This window comes from Anoplophora glabripennis, unplaced genomic scaffold, assembly GCF_000390285.2.
Source record: "Anoplophora glabripennis isolate ALB-LARVAE unplaced genomic scaffold, Agla_2.0 scaffold23, whole genome shotgun sequence".
Taxonomy (NCBI): Eukaryota; Metazoa; Arthropoda; class Insecta; order Coleoptera; family Cerambycidae; genus Anoplophora; species Anoplophora glabripennis.
Window position 1 is genome coordinate 1,711,108 of NW_019416624.1, and position 20,460 is coordinate 1,731,567.

Genomic DNA, 20,460 nt, shown 5'->3' on the forward strand with positions numbered 1-20,460 from the left:
TGCCTTGTGAAAAAAATAATGGGCTAGTCGAATACGATACTTGTTTTGAATAAAGGTACAACATGATTATGTGATATTGGAAATATTGATATATGTGTTTTAATATACGAGTATAATACCAATTTAGAAAAATTACGTAAACTTTTTTTTTCAATTTAAATTGAATATTGAATTCCTTATAGTTCACTCTAACGAGAATAAATGCAAATAAATGCACTTCAACTTCCTGCAAGTTAATCCATTCAAACTTTCTATTTTCGCTTTCTGTTTCAGATGGAGCGACAGTTAACGTAGCCCTCTTTGACTCCATCAATAACGTTCTCGACTTCAACTGCAAGACATGTCGCAGCATCCGGTGGCAGAACGATAGACTCCCTGTAGCTCAAAGGATCCTGAAAATCTCCCTTATAAAAATACCCGCCGTGCTGTTCTATTGCATTGTCCTAATATCTACAGTAGGCATAGGCGCTTCCTTTCTCTTTCTGTACTTCAACCTCCACTTCAGGCGAATGAAATCCGTCAAACTTTCCAGCCCTAAGCTGAACAATGTCGCCGTATTCGGTTGCATTTTGGTTTATTCATCTGTGATACTATTGGGAATCCATAACAGTGCTATAAAATCGGAGAGCTACTTCAGCGAGTTGTGTTCGGTGAGTGGTTCAATTTAATTGAAATTGGCAGATAGGATGATATAAAATCCAAATTTTCAAATAAAAGCATTAATCACAGATGTAGAACTTTCGTATTGTTATATTTAGCAAATATTTATTTGATAAAATATAAAACCATTATTAGTTCTTGTAAATTTACAGTTTTTTTTTAATTTTGCAATTACACAGGCAGAGAAGTCCAAAGACTTGACCTATATATCCTTATGTATTTTTGCTAAAGCTGAATCTAGGACCAAAATTGCTTCATCACCCTCCATTTTTTTTAATCCTGAAAAACCGCCCTTAAATACAGAAAATACGGAAAATTGGTAAGGATCAGCATTAAGTATAATTGTAGAAACCCACTGAAAATAAACCGACCGTTTACTCTAGGGTTAAACGTGGCTTAGAATTCGGTTACTAATTCTAAGGAAAAATAAAAAATGTACCAAATTATTTAAGACAGGAAAATAGAGCACTGGAACTGCGACGTGAGTTCAATCTACTAGTCATGTATGAAGAAACTAATACAGGGTGGTCCAGATTTTAATAGACAAACTTCGGGAAGTACTAAACAACAAAAATTAACATCACTTTGCTCTATGAACATATACGCAGAAAGCCACCGTTTATTAGATACAGGGCGTTGAAATTATCAAAAATAAAACAATTTTTTTAAACATCTGGAAAACCACTTCATCAAATTTATCTAAATTTAGTATACATTTTTTCTCAAATATTTCTTCTACTTCTTTATGTACACAGTTCAAACTCAAAAACCAGTGGCGGAGAAACAAGTATATCGTTTCCTTATTTAAAATAAAACGTCTACGCCACTGAATTAATTGGTAATATGAATCCATTTTATAACGGTCTGAAACATTCCGGATCAAAAAACAGTCTTTTATTTTTGTCGAAAACTAATTAGTTTACGAGTTATGAGACATATTATCCAAGTAAACAAAACGTTGAAATAGGAAAAAATAAAACGAATTTGGGTGATCCAGATTTTAATTTTAAGACAAACTTCGGGAAAGTACTAAACAACAAAAATTAATATCACGTTGCTCTATCAACATAGGCGCAGAAAGCCACCGTTTTTGAGATACAGGGCGTTGAAATGATCAAAAATAAAACAATTTATTTTAAATATCTGGAAAACCGCTTCATCAAATTTATCCGAATTTGAAACATATTTTTCACTATCATAGTAAACATGTCTAGCTCAACTTTCAAGTAACACGTAAAGTTATATGAAAAACAAATAAATTAAATCAATTGCTCGAAGTGTCCATCTCCAAACTCAGTGCACTTTTGGCATCTTTTGGTTATAGAACTCACAGCAGCTCTGATTAAAACTGGATTTTGATTCAAATTAGTGAAGGCCTCATTTAGCCTTTGCACTAGCTGGTCTCTATTTGCAATAGGAACGGCATAAACGTCATTTTTCTAGGTTACCCTCAAATGATCTAAAATATTTAGATCAGGTGATCTAGGTGGCCAAGGTATGGGGCCATTCCGACCAATCCACCTGTTTTGGTAATTGTTTGTCATTTAAATGTCATAAAGAGAAATGATATAAACCGCACGTGACCACGTTTGGTCAACAAGCCAACAGTGCCTAATTATTTGACTGTGTAATTACCATCAAAATCTTATAATTAATATTTAATTATTTTTTTTTTAAATAAAATAGTATTATTATAATCTGGATTGAAATTTGTATATTGCACCAATAGATTATAAATTTATAAATTCTCACTAATTCCCTATCTAGCCTGCGATAACTTATTTCTAATATCTTATTTCTAATATCTCATATTACTTAGATCTACACTTTTATTGCCCTTCTCTGTCCACGGTTTCTTCAGTAGTAATTCTCCTTTCTGCAATCCATCTTCTGTATATCCTCCTTCCTTTTGTCCACTTGATCTCTCCTCTGTTGACTTGTTATGGCTCCTATGGCTTCCTTCCTTTCTTAACAGCTACGACAATTCAAATAGTATTTTACTAACCTAACTATTTTACCATTATATTTAGTTATCTGTCAAATTTTGACTTCAGCCTTATTTGTCTTTTTTCCAAACAAATTTTTCTTTCCCAATTTTTAATTCTCACTCCTCTTTCTTTGTCGTTTCCTGAACTACAATAATTTTGATCTTGTTTAACTTTTAATTGAATTCCTCTTCTCCTCAGAAATTGATTTCCGCTGATAGCTTGTATTGTTTCTTTTTTAGTCTTCTTTATTTCGCTTCTTCTTATTTAATCTTTTTGGTTCTGACTTTTATATTCAATCATTTCTCTTCTTATTTATTGAATCTCATTATTTTTTCCCGTCTTCTTGATAACCACCAATTTTTTAAATCACTGCACTCTTATCTCTAATTACAATTTTTTTAATTTATCCTTTTCAATTTCAAGCAATCAGATTATTACTTAATTTATACATTTCAAATTTAACATTTTCAATACTATTTTATCTTTCGTTTGCTAAATTCCATTATTTTATGGACACTTTTTATCAATTTAGACTGAGATTTCATCAAACTTTACATTTTATTATAAACTGTCACTTTTCATCTAACTGTCACGTAAATTATCATTACTATTTCGTTACCATCTTTCCAATATGTCATTACTTGATGTATTTTAAATTTGACTTCCATTATATCTTATAATAAAAACTGTTAAGTCAATTTCTACCTATTACAATATATTTTAAGTTATTCGGATTTTTTCCGAAATACTATAACATTGATCTTAATAAGGAGGAAGAAGAAAAAAAGATGTATATGTAAAGCTATAAACATAATTCTTCACTACAAAATTGGCTAAAATCTTGCTGGGTATAGTGCACTATAGAACAAAAGAGTAAAATGATGCTTAGTAGCTCAATATATGTTTAACGTCAGCCCTGTATATTTCTTGGGTTAGCAAAAGATATTATTACTAATTCGTTAAAATAATAGATAGTGCGTACCTTATCTGGTGACTGCAGACTGTAGATAGATTTCAAGAGCGGCTACTTCTCTGCGATGCAGTTGGTTGCATCACCACAAAGACCAGCAACAGGCTACAGAAACTAACGGGAAGATTGTTGGTTACGCCACGACAAGAACTAGCTGAAACCATCCAGAGAATACTAGGAATCTCTTTATCATGACCACAGGGAAAAGTTACAGTTTAACCAAATCATTTGGGCCTCGAGTGGAGGACGGCTTCCAGAGTGATTCAAAAAGAAGATGGGCTTGAATTTATGTGAAAATATTCAGTCAATGTTATACTATAACTCGCACAGGAAAGTTGCGCAAATTCAGTTAAAGCTTCATCGTTAAACGGCATAAAACCATCAACACAAAACTGATACATAATTACCTTGCACTTTTCTGTCTCAGTATATGGAACACAACCGTGTTAACAAAATGTAAAAAATTGCTTACATTTCCTCGACTACGAATCGCTGAGCACACACCCAGGAAATCCTTCTAGAAGATTGTGTCCTTCCCAAATCAGAATTAAAAAAAAGCTCGCGGGAATTTACAAAATTACGACAAAAAATCAAAACTAACAGTATTTCGAATTATGGTAAAGGTTCCGCAACTTAAAATGGTCTAATCGCTACAAAAATAGAAAATCGAAATTGACAGATATTCAAGTATTAGTGGCAGATGATGTCGCTTTCTGATCAGAGGTATGGTTTAAATATTTTAATAGTAACTTAGTGAAAATCTTTGAAAACTTATTTATAATAAGAGTTGCAAGTATTTCTTATAATTTATACAAAATGAATTTAAAAATATATTAAAATAAGTTTCTATTTTCTATATAGACAAGGCGAAATCGGCGGCTTCGTATGAAAAAATTAGTGGATTCGATTTTTTTGCATAATCACCTCCGTGAGATGTCTCTGAATGAGGATCAAAATGTTACCGGCCAGTAACCTGGTCACAATTTTTTTAAACTAATTTTTTTTTACACAAATTGCAAAAATAACTTTTTTTGCTCTAGGTATTTTGGTATTCTAAACAAAATAGTTCCTATGCACTATGCTCCTAAAATCAATGGTTTCCGAGTTACAAACAATTTAAAGTACGAAAAAATGCAAAAACGGTCATTTTCAAGACCCAAAAACAATAACAAAAAATCAAGTTTTTGGTGTTATTAAAATTTAAAAGTAATCTTTAAACATACCTTGACAAAATACGGAGGAGTTATTTGGTGTAATTGCATTGCGTATTATTTTACCTATTAACAATATACATTTTGACTTGCGCGCCGCGCCGTTCAGGCACTCCACTGTGCGCCGACCCCGTCAGTGCCTCACTTTTTCATATATCTCGACATATATTTCAAAGTAAATAAAAAATAAAAAGTAAAATGTCTTAAACTTATAAATATATTTATTTAAGCATAAAATTTTCACATTCGTCTGCATTACAACCACATAAAGTAACACAAGTAACATTATTTTTTCTACAACTACATGCTTTAGTTTTACATGTTTTCAAACATTTACATCAATCGATCAGGTATTATTTAACATAAATATGGGTAATACTGCACCATTTTCATCTAGTTTGTAACCGAAATTTTCGATATTCAACGTCTGGTATTTAGAGTATATTGAATTTTTCCAAATATACGTTTGCAATTATGCTCTTAATACGTGTAGTTTAAAGACATCAGAAGTACATGGAATATTTCCTAAGTTTATACCCATTCCACACGTTCGAGAAAAAATATTTAACCTATAGCGGCGCGGGAATTTCATTGCGATATTCGCAAATTCAAAATTAGATATTATTTAAGTAAAGTAGATATATTATTATTGTTATTATTATTATTGTTACTGTTTAGAAATTTATAATATCAATAAACAAAAAATAATTTTAATAAATAAAAATTCAGCATTGCTAAAATGTATCAAAAAGTGAGGTGATGAATATATACACGAGGTCGGCGCAGAGTGGAGTGCCCGAGCGGCGCGGCGCGCAAGTCAAAATGTATATTGTTAATAGGTAAAATAATACGCATTGCAATGTAATTACACCAAATAACTCCTCGGTATTTTGTCAAGGGATGTTTAAAGCTTACTTTTAAACTTTAGTAATATCAAAAACTTGATATTTTGTTAGTGTTTTTGAGTCTTGAAAATGGCCGTTTTTACATTTTTTCGTACATTAAATTGTTTATAACTCAGAAACCGTTGATTTTAGGAGCATAGTGTATAGGAACTATTTTGTTTAGAATACACCAAAATACCTAGCCCTTTTCCGGGGCAAAAAATTGTGACCAGATTACCGGCCGGTAACATTTTGATCCTCATTCAGGTACATCTCACGGAGGTGATTATGCAAAAAAATCGATTCCACAAATTTTTTCATACGAAGCCGCCGATTTCGCCTTGTCTAATAATGTTGTGACTGACATTTAATAATAGATACCTAAATGTTCAAGATAATATATTCAGATGCCAACTGAGAACAAGTTTTGTCATTACATATACATAGCGTAGATATTTTTCATCCGTAATCCGTGGTTCGGATTTCTAGGATAGGGAATAAGATTTCCAATATCCCGTAGCAACTGATATAACCTATATAAATGGTTTTTGTTTGGTAACGATTTTCGTGAAAATCCTGAAAGTTATCACATCTCACCTCGCTGCGGTACACGTCAGCTATATTAAATACATTTGAACATATACTAGTAGCCATTCCATTCTGTATAATTACAGAAGACACGAAGATGATTGCATATGAATTTTATGATTAAATTGACTTATTGATGTGTTCGTATTTTAAACAAGAAAAATCTTTACAAGCACTATTTATCTCCACTCTGCAGGTTAAAATACGAAATTTAAAATTTTGTTTATTAACACGTGTCACAAGTGTATGAATAATAATGCTAACTAGGTATCGTTATTGACAATACAAAAGGACGTAAGCAGCAAAATTGCTATTTGAATAATTTCTCAGGAAAACAATATGACAAAAAGTGATTATAAACGAATTTTTTGTGGTATGTTTGACGGATATCCTAGTACTACGACGGATATCCACAAAGTAAGAGTGAGCCTGAGACTCTAATACTCTGTGGTGACCTGTTTTAATTATATTTTTAAAAAGTTTGACACCTTGCGTATAAAATAAAGACAGAAGTAATACTTTTTAGTGTGAGGATAAACATAAATTTTTATAAAGAAGTACATGTTCACATAAATTTACAAATAAAAAGTTTTTGTTCATCAGGGCACAATCGTGTTGAGATACTACTACACGTACTTGTTTCTATTTTAACTTTTCACTACCTCCATGCTTTTGAACAGAATGGTTTTCACATCAACGTCAATATAAAGACTTTGTATCGCAGCAACATAAAGTAAACGCGTGCAAAGGAAACGAAAACATATTCTTCAGAGGGTAGAAATTATTACTGTTAAACGTGAATTGTTTGTGTGTACTTTCAATTCTTCTATTATTCTATGGTTGAATGTATCGCGAAAGAGATATTTTCTTTTTTATACGATTTACGAGTTGCCACAACACTGCAGTAAAGAATTATTTTCATCATATTCATGTGATATCTGTTTACTGTTGCTGTTAAAGAAAGTAGCTGGTAATACTATATTATTAAACACTAAATAATTATACATGTTACTAATGTATGTGTAGAAAATAATTCCTAAATATCGTGTTACCTACATATCCCTAAAGAGAACAAGAGTTCGAGTTACAAACGGAATATAAAGAGATAAATGTGGAGAGCTTCAGTACAGTTGTATTTCAATTGCATGTCTTTTACTAAATGACACTTCTCATATAATATCAGTGTGGGGACTGAAATTGGTTTTCACATGTGCTATTCTGGAGTCGCGAACAGCACCGGAAAGCAATTACCATATAAAACCAATCTTGTGCCCTCCGGCAGTTTATTTTAGTTAATTTATAATTAACTATGTACATGTTCATCAGCGTTTTGGGAATAGTGGATTCCCTGACATATTTCATTGTCAAAATGAAAATTAGTATTTTTCTACACCCCGGCCCGGGAGATTTTTTGTTACATGCCACAGTAACTGAAAGTATTAATCATCAATTTGACAAAAACAAACTAAAATTTCTATGGATTCATTTGTTTCAAATTTAGTTAATTTATTTTTCCCGGAAGCTGTTATAAATCTTCAAGTTCTGATAAATTACTGTAAGCGGATATTTAATTTTGAATTATATAGATACAATATAAAACTGTAGCTCGACTGTCTATATAAAGATGAGGGAAACCCTTTTCTTTTTGAAATCTTTAGGTTCAGGCGCATAAGATGCACAATAAAATTTGAGTAGCTAACAATGGATTCCAAGTTAAAAATTCAACTGGTTGACAACTACCAAATGTGTGTTCAAGAACCGTGTTCACCAATCCAAATGGCAGGTTTGAAAGGAATTTTGTTAAAACATCGATGACCCTGCGATCTTAAGAATTTAAAAAACACGAATTTAAGAAAAGCGCTCCAAACCTTTCTGATGGTACATATACGAGCACTGAGAAGGGGGCATTGAGGTACCTCATTGGTCATCATCCCGGATTTGTCTTGGGTCACGGCCTCGCAGAAAGCGAGTAAAGCGTTTCGAGCGTTTTCAACTTCTGTAACTTCTTCTACGTTTAGTTTTTCGCTTTTGAAGCAATATGTTCACAGAACATCAGCCTGATAAACAAGAACATTATTCTAAGTTTTTGTTAAAATGGTGACGAGTAATTTTACGTTACAGAACCAGACTTGCTGGAAATGCTTTTCTCTTAACGGCTGATGCTTGTTAACAACAGGCATTTCTTCACAGAAAAACTTTAATTATGTATTGGATAAGATTGATGTTTATGAGTTAAGTGGGCGATTCACACTTTTCCTTTATTCAAAAGTGCAGTATTATTTATTATTTATTTTGTAACGAAGTGATATTCAGACAGGGTCCTGAGACACCCCGAAGTTTTATTTTCGTTTCTATTTTATTTAAATAAACGTACAATATCGCACCGCGATTTGAATCTTTTAACACCGTCTAAATCAACCCAACACGGCGCCGGCGGCGGCGCGAGCGCGAAATCGCAGGCGCACTTTGTCTGTCTAGCAGTCGGAATCTAAAATCAGTATACAGCCACCGGCCAGCGAAAGCAATTCAGTCTGTCACCAGCTCCAGCAGTAGAAAGGTCGTCGTTTGGAGTAAGTACGATGATTCTTCCAAGTCTAGCTTGTAAGAACTGCGCAGTCGCTACCATTCGCCGTAGAAGCTTGGCAGTTGAGTTGAATTAGGAATTCAGTTCATATCCACCAGTTGGAGCGAGCAATCCTATATGACAACCGTCTAGCCACTGAATTGTCATCATCTGCGCATCACATAGTCACCGTCTAACCTTAGCTTTATAGTAGTAGGTACCTAGTATATAACTTTTTTTAAATCTATCGACTGTGACTCTTACTCCTGTGTTTAAATCTCTCTAGACCCCCGAACATACTGTGTCTTCAATGTAGCTGCCTGAGTCGTAGCTTTCTGCACTGTAATCAGAAACTGGCGTCCGAATAAACCGCCGCCGCTCAAGCGTCATAGTGACAACTAAACTGAATTCTCTACCATCTAAAAAAGAAATATATTCGATTATATTATCGTTGTCGGTATTTACAGTGGAGATTGTATTGTGACTGTAAAATAAAACGAAGAAAATCTATTAAGCTCGTTAAAAAAATGTTATACAGGGTCGGAAAGTCCCCATGGTTCATCGGCCGTTACGTGAGAGCGATAAAGTAAGTCATAGAAATCCGTGCGATAGAGAAGGATGGCTATAATGAAGGCGTCTCATAGTCACCGCCCGTTTCGCCCTTCCACAAATAAGATCCACTTCCACTTGTAATTCAGCGACCGGTGGTCATTTTTGTTTTCGTTGTTTGGCTTTTCTTTAATAGATGTCACTACTTATACAATTTCGACTTCGGTATTCCGATATGTTAATACCATCCGTTAACAAAGGGCAGCACAACGCGTAACAAAGAAAACTTTTTACTGTAGCTAGTAGATACCTCTGTTTGTAAATCTAGTGACCTTGTTTCCCCTACTGAGAAGTTATTCAAATGGAGTATAGTGCTCAGCTGCATTTAAAGTTCATTTAGTTGTTATTTAAGTATACTTTTTAAAATGACTTAAAAATCCCAAGAAATAAAGCAAAATTCTCTATTTCCCCAATTCCAAAAAAATCTGTAGATCTGCCATCACTCTTTCTAGGGCTGCCTCACCTTAGACAAATTGTGCTGCCCTCTGTTAATGGATTGTATTAACGTATATTGAATTACAAGTGGAAGTGGATCTTATTTGTGGAAGGGCGAAACGGGCGGTGACTATGAGAGGCCTTCATTATAGCCATCCTTCTCTATCACATGGATTTCTATGACCTACTTTATCGCTCTCATGTAACGGCCGATGAACCATGGAGACTTTCCGACCCTGTATACTATGAGAGAAAATTGTTAGCTTTCACATGGCTACTTCACATTTTATTAAAATTATAAATTATATTCAATAATTAATTAATTATTTATTTAAACCCCATAAATTATACATCGTTATAAAGAGGATTTCCCTTCTTCTAATAAGGCAAAAATACGCAATATTGAAGTGTCAATAACAAAACCAAACGTTAACTACGGCTCTGCACACATTTTTAGAGATACGTTAATACTGACAGCAAAGATCACATCATTTTATATCAGACTACATATTTTTGTCTTAAAATTTTGAAAAACAAGTGAAATACGATTAAAAAACAGCATAAAATTGGTTTCCTCCGAATATCAGCATATTTCTGCTCATGTCTGTATCTCTTAAAATAAGAAAGATATTGTATAAGAAAGGTATTGGAGAATTAAAAACTTGTAACCCTGTATAACAGCAATTGCCAGGATGATTTTCTAAACGTTGCACTTTTAATGATATTTTGTAAAAAATAAATTGTTCCTTATGAAAACATCTCTTCTTGACCAATAGACCAAGGCGGATCTGTCGAAATATCCCACTTCATGGATGTAAGAGGGGGCAAGCTAATTTTTGCTGGAATACCTTCAGTACAACTCACATAAGAAAAGTGTAGATCCCTAGATCTGAGCGAGGTCAGGAACATTTTTCAAAATTGCAAAAATGTTTAAAAAATTGAAAAAATACCTAATTTATCTGAGTTTTTTACTTATATCTTGGAACGTATGCATTTTGGAAGAATATTGAAGAGGAAAACAAGTTTTAGAATTGAATTTTGCACAATATACCTGAAGTTAAAAATGTTAAAATGTATTACCAATGTTGCAAGATAGCAATAATTGATGAAGAAATGCAAAATAATCAAGTTTTTTGAATAATTTTTTAAAAATAAACTGAGTATAATAAAACAACACGCCAAATTTTATTAAAATCGGTTCGAGTTTTCGCAAAATAATTTTTTTTAAATTTTTTAAAAAGTTTATTATTTATGCATTAAATATACTGTATATTTTACCCTATGCTATTGTAATTTTTCAGTTAAAAAATTTGTTTACATATATATTTCATCACTGAATATGAATGTATTTAGTTATAATTATTACAATTATTTAAATAATTTTTGTTTAAACAAATTAAAAAAAGTTTTATTTGGAAATAATTTGTTTTGTTAAATAGGTACAGATAAAATTAAGAATAAATAGAACTTTGAAATTATAATTATTGAAAAAAACTAAATTGCAAATTAATAAATGTAATCTAATTGTTTAAAAATAAAAAAAAGGTGTTAACTTTAAGAATTTACTGTGGCCGTCCTAATCAACCGATTTCTATTATTTTCAAGCATCTAGATGCGTTATTTGAGGCAGTGCAACATTTTGAAAATTCGAAAATTTTTTTCAAAAAATTATTTTGCGAAAACTATAGAACCGATTCTAATGTTGTGTTGTTTTATTATCTAAAGTTTTTTTTACCAAAATTAGAATGCCTTCGGAGCAATTAAAATATTTTTAAAAAATTATCTAAAAACTTGATTATTTTACCTTTTTTTTATCAATTATTGCTATTTTCCAACATCGGTAATAAAGAACATTTTTAACATGCAGTATATTGTGCAAAATTCAATTCTAAAACTTTTTTCCTCTTCAATATTCTTCCAAAGTGAATAGGTTCCAAGATATAAGTAAAAAATTCAGATAAAATAGATATTTTTTTCAATTTTTTAATCATTTTTGCAATTTTGCAAATGTTCCGGACCTCGCCCAGATCTAGGGATTTACACTTTTATTATGTGAGTTGTACTGAAGGTAATCCAGAAAAAAATTGCTTGCTTCCTCTCACATCCACCTCAAAACAGATCCGCCCTGGTCTACAAGTAAATTTCGGTCCATTTGCAGTCGTCTAATGTCCGCAAATTACTGTACTAAGTTTCCATATTTATTTTCAGTCTTCTTACGAAGACTGTTTTCTTTGTTTGAAACATACTTTTTAAAATCTCTATCAACATTCTGAAAGATGAATACTTCTATTTAACCTTGTTTAGGGCTTTTATCAATGCAGATACGATTGTCTATATTTATACAGGTATGATTGTATCAATTAATAAAAAAATTGTAGGTATTCATCTTACGTCTGCTTTTTGAATGTCAATGTTAACAAATTAATTGAGACTTCAACCAATTAACATATCAACTTCCCACTTTGCCTAAACTGCAGAAGTTCTAGGTACGTGTTTACTTCCTTTCCGCTGGTTTCTCTCTGGCCTTTGGATCGATGTTCGCCAAAACCTACCGGGTGCACCGTCTGTTTACGTACCTTGGCGCGGGTTTGGTGAAAGACAAATTGCTGAAGGATAAACAATTAATTGGGCTAATATTAATCCCGTTAATTACGGACGCCCTCATCTTAGCCCTGTGGGTGGCGATAGATCCGATGCAGAGGCAACTCTACAACCTAACGCTGGAAATTAGCTCCATGCACAGAGGCGTTGTCTATCAACCGCAGGTAAGGCTTTGTTTGGAAATCCTAATTTGTTAAATAAGGATTGTCTACAAGAATGTAAATATCCACTATTCCACAGCACTACGCTTATACTCATTACAGTGCGGCACAAAAATTCAGAAACTGTGATATATTGTGATTAATAGTAAGAAATGATATTTATAATTACGAGAAAAAACCTGAAGTTCACTATATCGAATGTTATTTATACAGCAAAAAATAACGCTGTAAATTCAATGTTATTTTTGAGAGGACATAAGTGGACTTAATACCTTAACAGAGAAATGAGTTTATGAGCACAATTTTTAGTTAGAAGAACTAAAATATGTGAGAATAAGAACATACTGTGTAAAAGTCATTCAATTCGTTCTTAATATTAACCATTTCTGAGTAGCGGAAACAATTTTTTGTACAAACAGAGAAAGACGCGCAGTTTGGCCTCTGATGTCAGACAATAAATACGTTTAATTAGTTCTAACCAAGAATTGATTTTAGTTACTTTTATGTGTGGTGTACCAATATGACACACATAGTTTAAGAAACTTTCTCAAAAGTCATTCAATGTAACCAATATAAGAATTATTTAGCTAACAAATAGTTTAGACAACATTACTCAACGAATAGTGCATTTATTTCGACAAAATTAGATGTGGTTTCCTGTTAATAAAATTTTTTGTTGATTTTGAGTGAAAATTTACTCATTTTTTACGGTGTAGATCTGTTAGATATATCTGAGAATTTATGAGGAAAAGTACAGCCAAACAAACAAGTGATTACCACAACAAATGCAATTTTACAATAATCTACTGTGAATATTATCTGGTATAAACGAACTTTATAGAAAACTATTCAGTTATTCAATTATATCAAGATTTAAGTTTTATTCCTGACCAAGGATACAATAAAGATTAATGGCATTGTTATAGTTGATGAGATAAATGAGGCGTATTAAAAAGTTTGCTGCTTTTCTCTTTCTTATGGAACATATTACGTATGTTAGTAAGTCAAGGAAAAAATGGCTAAGGTTTATATATCGAAATTTAAACCAACTGGAATGCTCACTGATGTATTTCGCGAGGGGGACCATTTTTGGAAAATGCCGCTTTCACTTAAAACTCTCTAAACAAAATTTTTAAATAAATTTTATTATTTTACTAACCGCATTGTGTGCTGCATTTATTCTTCTTACAGAAACGAAACATTTTATTTTAAGCTAAGTGAAAATTGCTTCTGTTTTTAATATACAGAGAGAGACAGAAACATCTTCCCTGAGATCATATTTTTTCTGCTCACTTCCAACGGGTTTAAATTTTAGTTTTATCAAGATATTTTCTAGATATAAATATCGTAAAATAGAACCTTTTAAATTACACAGGCCGACAATTTTCAGAACCAGAAAGAGGACCTAGTGTACCCGAAGGATTTTGGTGCGCTGATTATGAATCCGAGCTCAGAATTGGCCCATCACCCTAGGTTCTCGAGATATTCTAACCTATATTCGGGGTCAGATTACAACGTTAATAAATATAATAATTTTTTTTTTCTTAATTCGCGTTAAACGATTTCAAAGTACCACTTTTACCTTTCTAAGCGCACTTCGATTTTTTTGAAAATCTTTTTTTTCCATAGATATATGATAGATTGAAGTTTAGTACTTCAGCGATTTCGTTACAACATGGAAAATTTAGGTTAACCTGTCGTGGGTTTAACCCTCGCTGGTTATTGCGCATTTAGGTTAACGTGTCGTAGGTTATAGCGAATTATGATGAATCTGTCATGAGCTTAACATGCGAATGTAACAGCGTGTATACATAGGTATCTGCTTCATATAGTATTCAATTTTAGGTTAGAAAGTCTTGAAATATTGAGGTTATGGAGCAGGTCCGCCGGTGTTTTCAAATTCAGCGACTCTATATCTCGTTCTTGGACAAATTTAGTTTATTTCCATGTTGTAACGAAATCGCTGAAGTACTAAACTTCAATCTATCAAATCTCTATGGAAAAAAAGATTTCCAAAAAAATCGAAGTGCGCTTAGAAAGGTAAGAGTGGTACTTTGAGATGGTTTAACGCGATTTTAGAAAAAAAAGTTAATTCACGTTGTAATCTGACCCCGAATATAGCGAAAAACCGCGATTTTTTCCACTTTGAGGTTAAAATATCTCGAGAACCTAGGGTGATGGGCCAATTCTGAGCTCGGATTCATAATCAGCGCACCAAAATCCTTCGCTTTTGGTCGCCCTGTGTTATCAGTTTGCACTAAATAAAGTTGTTCAACTAGAGATTTAGATTTTTTGGAACAACACATTTGATTCACATTCTCAAAGATGGCAGCAGCAGTTGACGTTGACAATCTCGACGTTATCTAAATATTCAATTGTATGCGTCGGTTTATGTTATAGTAGCGTAGCTCATAAAACCAACGATTTATTTATTGGCGAAAGCAAACATTCACTTTACTTTAAACAAACTTTATATTCATGTTTTCAATATGTAAAATGCGATTTGTATTTTACATTCACCTGTTACTGCATTTTATATTGAACTTTGTATTATTATATTTGGCCATAGGTTACTTCAGCCCTTTCGGATATAAATTCAAAATATGGACGCTAGAAATGTATATATTTGTGTACTCTATATCAGACTTTTCGTTTTACAGTTCCCATCACATCATATGAAATTATAAGTTAGAGGAATTGCACTCGTGTGTTTGGTTGTAAACAGGACAGTCTCGTCTGCAAATATGTTAGTAGTTTATCATCATTAATGTAACCTTCCATATCTTTGTTAATTTTGTCTTGTCTTGAGAAGAGGAAATTACGATATTTACGACATTGCTGCACTGCGGCACTGAATTTCTGACTTATTATTGCTCTCCATATGAAAAATAACTGTCGTACTTATACATTTGTTCGGCAAAATTTTTGTTGCCGTAAAAAATTTCGAACACAAAGTGATAGCTTCCGAATTACAGTGATTTTAAATTAATATAGTAGATTTCGCACCCTTCATTTTTCTCGAGAATAACAAACATTGAAACACCTGTTATTTCCTCTACTGATACCGGTGCCAATGTTGATATGTATTTTTCTTAACTTATGTAAAACACATTTCCAAAATTACTTGTCTCTCTCCACTTTAACCGATACTGTTTGAACTTATTAATGCATTGTCAACATTACTAGTTCAGTTTTCCAAAGTTTTATACCATTTTGCACTAAATGAAAATATCTAAAGTCAAATGCAAAGTAAACAAATTATTACAAAATAGTGTTTTTTCGTTTTATATTGGATGAAGGGTGAATATTTCGAGCAACATACTCAAAAATCGTATTGAACATTTGAAGATTTTCTGTTTTTACGCATATCTTCTAATAAATCTGGAAAACGATACGTAGGTATCTGGAAAAATATCTAATGAAAATGATGACGTTAAAATGAAATACTGATATTTTCAATTTATCAAAGTGATTTTCCATTACATTTTATAAATTTCTACAATCAATTTGACATACTGTAGAATACTGCAAAATTGCATTATGTTTTGTTATATACTAAACCTATTTCTTAGAATTACTCTCGTTCGGTGTTTTTAAGTACCTACATATGTTCATTCGAGCAACCGGATCAAAAGGAATTCAAATATTAATAAGGGCAATGGTCGAAATAATTGTTATTTAAATAAAAATCTTTTCAGATTAATTGTCTGTTAGGCTTAGAAAGAGCTTCACTGCTAGAAAATATGTCCATTATGCCTTATTAAAATTATTTGTTGTATCAGCCGAAATTTCACCTTTTTTGCAAAGAATGTAATTAGTAGCTATCTGATAAAAGTCCGAAACAATGTAAAAGACAAACATCCAGAAATATCATCCTGCTTTAGTATGCAATCCTGAAAATCCTGGGTAAGGGATTCACTTCGCTGTGAAAGTATTTCCGATAAAATGTCTACAATTTGAATAATTTAGCGTCTCAAAAGAAAGAAAGGTGATTTAAATTCTGTATTGCTACCCCTATTTATCTTATATATTTAAAACAGAGATAAAACTGGAATTAGCTATTTATATTTGACCTTTAACTTTTGAATTTTTAAAACATCGAATTTGAATTTTGGTACTCATAAAAAATCACATTTTTTCTTTAATTAGCAGATGCTTTATTTAAAATATATGCAATGGAAAGATGCATATTTTGAGAAAAATATATTTGTACGTACGTATGTAGATGTGTACCTACGTATTTAATAAATAACCAAAAAATAATAATTCAACAAACAGTAAAATTGCTTTTACAAAATTTATAAAAATTTATATTTGCTTTGGAATTGAAAATCTATATTTTTTGGTCATACCAAATGGCATCTCTGTTTCACTTTAGGTTGATACGTTATTTTAAAAAAAGGAAGATGCTGCCTACTTCACACTAAAAATTTAATATTCTTTTGAAGTTATTCTTCATACATTATTGTATATTGTGCCACAGATAGTAGGTACATGCCACGAGCTAGGTTAGATTCGCTCTCTTCAGAAGTTACTTGGAAATTGGAGATCTACTAATTTTGTCACTATTTATATTTGATGTGGTCACTGATCTATGATGTTCCGGTGGGAGACCTCGTGCGCGTTGTTGACGTTCCAGTGGGTTGCTTTCCCGAATGACTCTCTTCCATATACCTGGCAGATCCACGCCACCGTCCTTGTTGAAATTGTTCGGATTTTTGTAAATTTCTAATGCTTCTCTGTATAGTCGGGTCCAAAATCTCTCTCTCACCACCATGTTGGCTCCACTCAGATCCACTATGTGTCCCGTGTCCGCCCTATGCTCTGTTACTGCCGATTTTTCTCAGTTGTTATTTTTGAGGTGACTTTTGTGTTCCTTTAACCTCGTGTTGATGAGCCTTCCTGTTTGTCCTATGTAGACCTTTCCGCAAGAAGGGAATACTGTACACACCGGGGCCCTGGAGCTGGTCGTTGTTGCAAGTCTTTGGAAACGCTGCCGCCATCTTCTTTACAGTGCTGAATATTGTGTTGATATTCCTCTTTTTCAAAAGTTGCCTTATTTTATCTGTACAAACTTTCACGTAAGATACATACGTCGTCGCTAAGTACTCCCGTTTCTCCATGGACGTATGTCTCTCCCTGATAGCTCGTTCAATATTTCTCGACGTGTAGCCATTTCCTCTCAGAGCCGTGCGTAGGTGTTCTAGTTCCTCGGCCAAGTGTCTTGGCTTGCTGATGATCCGCGCTCGATGAATAAAGATATTTATGATCTCCTATTTCTGGGCTGGGTGGTGATGGAACCCCGCATTCAGATATCTGTCTGTGTGAGTTGGCTTCCTATATACTCGATGTCCTAAAGTGCCATCTGGTTTCCTCTTAACCAAAACATCCAAGAGGGGAAGGGCGGCATTTTTTTCTCTACTTCCATGCTAAACTGGATGATCCCATTGATGTGATCCAGGAAATCCGCTACGGTGTTTCGTCCGTGGGGCCAGATGATGAAAGTGTCGTCAACATATCGGTACCAGCACTTAGACTTCAACGTTGTGGATTCCAGGGTTTTCTTCTCAAAGGCTTCCATGTATAGATTAGCCAGGACTGGAGATAACGGTGAACCCATTGATGCTCCCTCCGCCTGTTCATAGAATTGGTCCCGGAATGCAAAGAAGGTCGATTTTATGTACACTTTTGCCAAATCGATTAGGCTTCGATGCAGTTCCTCCAGGGCTTCGTTAGCGGGTACTTTCGTAAATAGGGATGTAACATCGAAGCACACCAGGATATCTTCTGGTTTGGAGTTTAATTCCCCGAATCTTGTCGATAAAGTCACCGGCGTTTTTGACGTGATGTTCTGTCCTCCCTGCGAAGTGCCTTATCTCATGTGCCACGTATCGGGCCAGGGGGTGTGTTGCTGATCCAATTGTACTGTCGGTCGAAGAGAGAGATTCGGTTTGTGAATCTTTGGCAGGCAGTACAGCTGAAGCTATGGTTTGTTAGAGCTGTAGGTGACGCAAAGCAGACAGTCAGTTGTGCGCGTCGGACTTACGTTGGAATCTACAACACAAGAAGATGCGTAGCTGGTTTGTTAGAGTCTGCTTAGGTGGACTCACGGTAGGCAGAAAATTATGTGCGTCGTCGGTTCAGTCGAAATCAAATTGGATTTGATTTCAACGCAGTCGTTCAGTTGAGCTCACAACGTACAGTGCTAAAAAAGCATTTATTTTTAACGAATTTTAAAATGACAACCAAGTTTTCACCAGAGGAAGACGAGAAATTAATCGATCTCGTACGAGAACATCCCCATTGTATACCGTCCCTTCCAAACGTCTGTTAGAAAACATTCGATCTTGACTTTTATTTTGACGACAACTAATTCTTTTTCAATAAGTACTGTCAGAAAAAAATATTCAACCATTGTCAAAATTTGCCAAAATAATAATAAATATTTTCGTTTCCACTTATCAGCATACAATCACAAGCACTAAATCTAACAAACAACACCCGCCTTCAAAACCGATAAAGTTGAATGCTACAGATTCTGCTAACTGCGTATGTCGTCTGCGACGCACAGTTTAAACAAACCAAAGCTTGAGGTGTCCTTGAGTCGGTTTAGATCAAACTCCTGTGAAGTTCCTTGTGTATGTTTGAGGATCGGACTGCAGCGGTTACCTTCTTCTCAACTTTCTTGACTGCGTTGTTTGGGAGGTTCTTGTAAATGGAATCCAAAAAGAGGCTTTCCACTTTGGCGATGTAGTCAATGGTGTTCGGTACGACTGTTGCGTTCCCCTTGTATTGGCAGGCAGTATTGCTATTGCTTCATTCTTCTAAAGCTCGTTAAGAGCTTAAATCTACTTCTCGTTCAGGTTGGATTGGAGGTTTAGCAGTCTGTAGAATGTGTGCTACGTCGGCTCTCACTTCTTCAGCCACGTCTGCTGGTAATAAAATACGTATTCTGACGACAAGTGTTCTTTCTTTCGCCCAAGTCAGATGGAAGTTTTGGCAGTAATTGGAGCTATACCATCATGTTTACCTGAATAGTTATGTTTCTTTATAGTTTTCAAATTCCCTAATAATCCTACATCGTTTCGATTCCTAGACCACTATATTAATCATGTCTTTTCTTCAATAGTTCTTGGCGAAGTTAGTACTACTACATTGTGTTTAAACCTCTGTTTATTTAAAATTTTTGTGCGGGAGAATGTATGGTATTTAGTGGGTGTTACGTGAGAAGATACTGTTGAAGATTTCCTAGTGCTCAATTTAGTGTCAGATGTAATGAAATCAAAATGCCGAATGTATTTACAGTATTTAAGTAATTTATTTATATGAATGACATGTCACTATTGTTAACAAAATCAATAAAACAAGCGGGTTGGACTCAACCAGTATTCCTTATACATAATATATTATTTTGGACCAGAGAATCTTAATCTAAAGTCAGTATTCCCTAATTGGTTCGTGATTTGACCCTAACAAATTCCTCTAGAAAGTGATTTCCGAGATTTCAAATTAACTTGAGTAGTAAGTGACTAAAAAATATCTCAGTTCATGAACTCACTGCACCATAAGTTCATAACCCCGTAACCCCATAGCCCGAGATGTAGGGTGCAGAACGATAAATCCCTATGGGAATATGGATCTCATACATTAGAGGTCCGGAACTACATAACTATGAGTTGGCAGGCTATATTTGCGTGACCCATCAACGGAATTACGTTATACCTTCGAGGCATGCAAATTCCTATACTCGTAGATCATGCTTTGGTTGAAATAGATTATGTGTTACAAAG

General features: G+C 33.7%; 1 protein-coding gene across 1 annotated transcript in view; it reads left to right on the top strand.

Moving 5' to 3' along the window:
* Positions 1-20,460, top strand: part of LOC108904540 (gamma-aminobutyric acid type B receptor subunit 2-like) — an 81,285-nt gene that overhangs the window by 56,195 nt on the left and 4,630 nt on the right. Inside the window, exons 6-7 of the mRNA XM_023455105.1 lie at positions 274-650; positions 12,395-12,673. Of these exons, the coding sequence (XP_023310873.1) occupies positions 274-650; positions 12,395-12,673 (656 nt within the window). The remainder of the gene's footprint in view (positions 1-273; positions 651-12,394; positions 12,674-20,460) is intronic.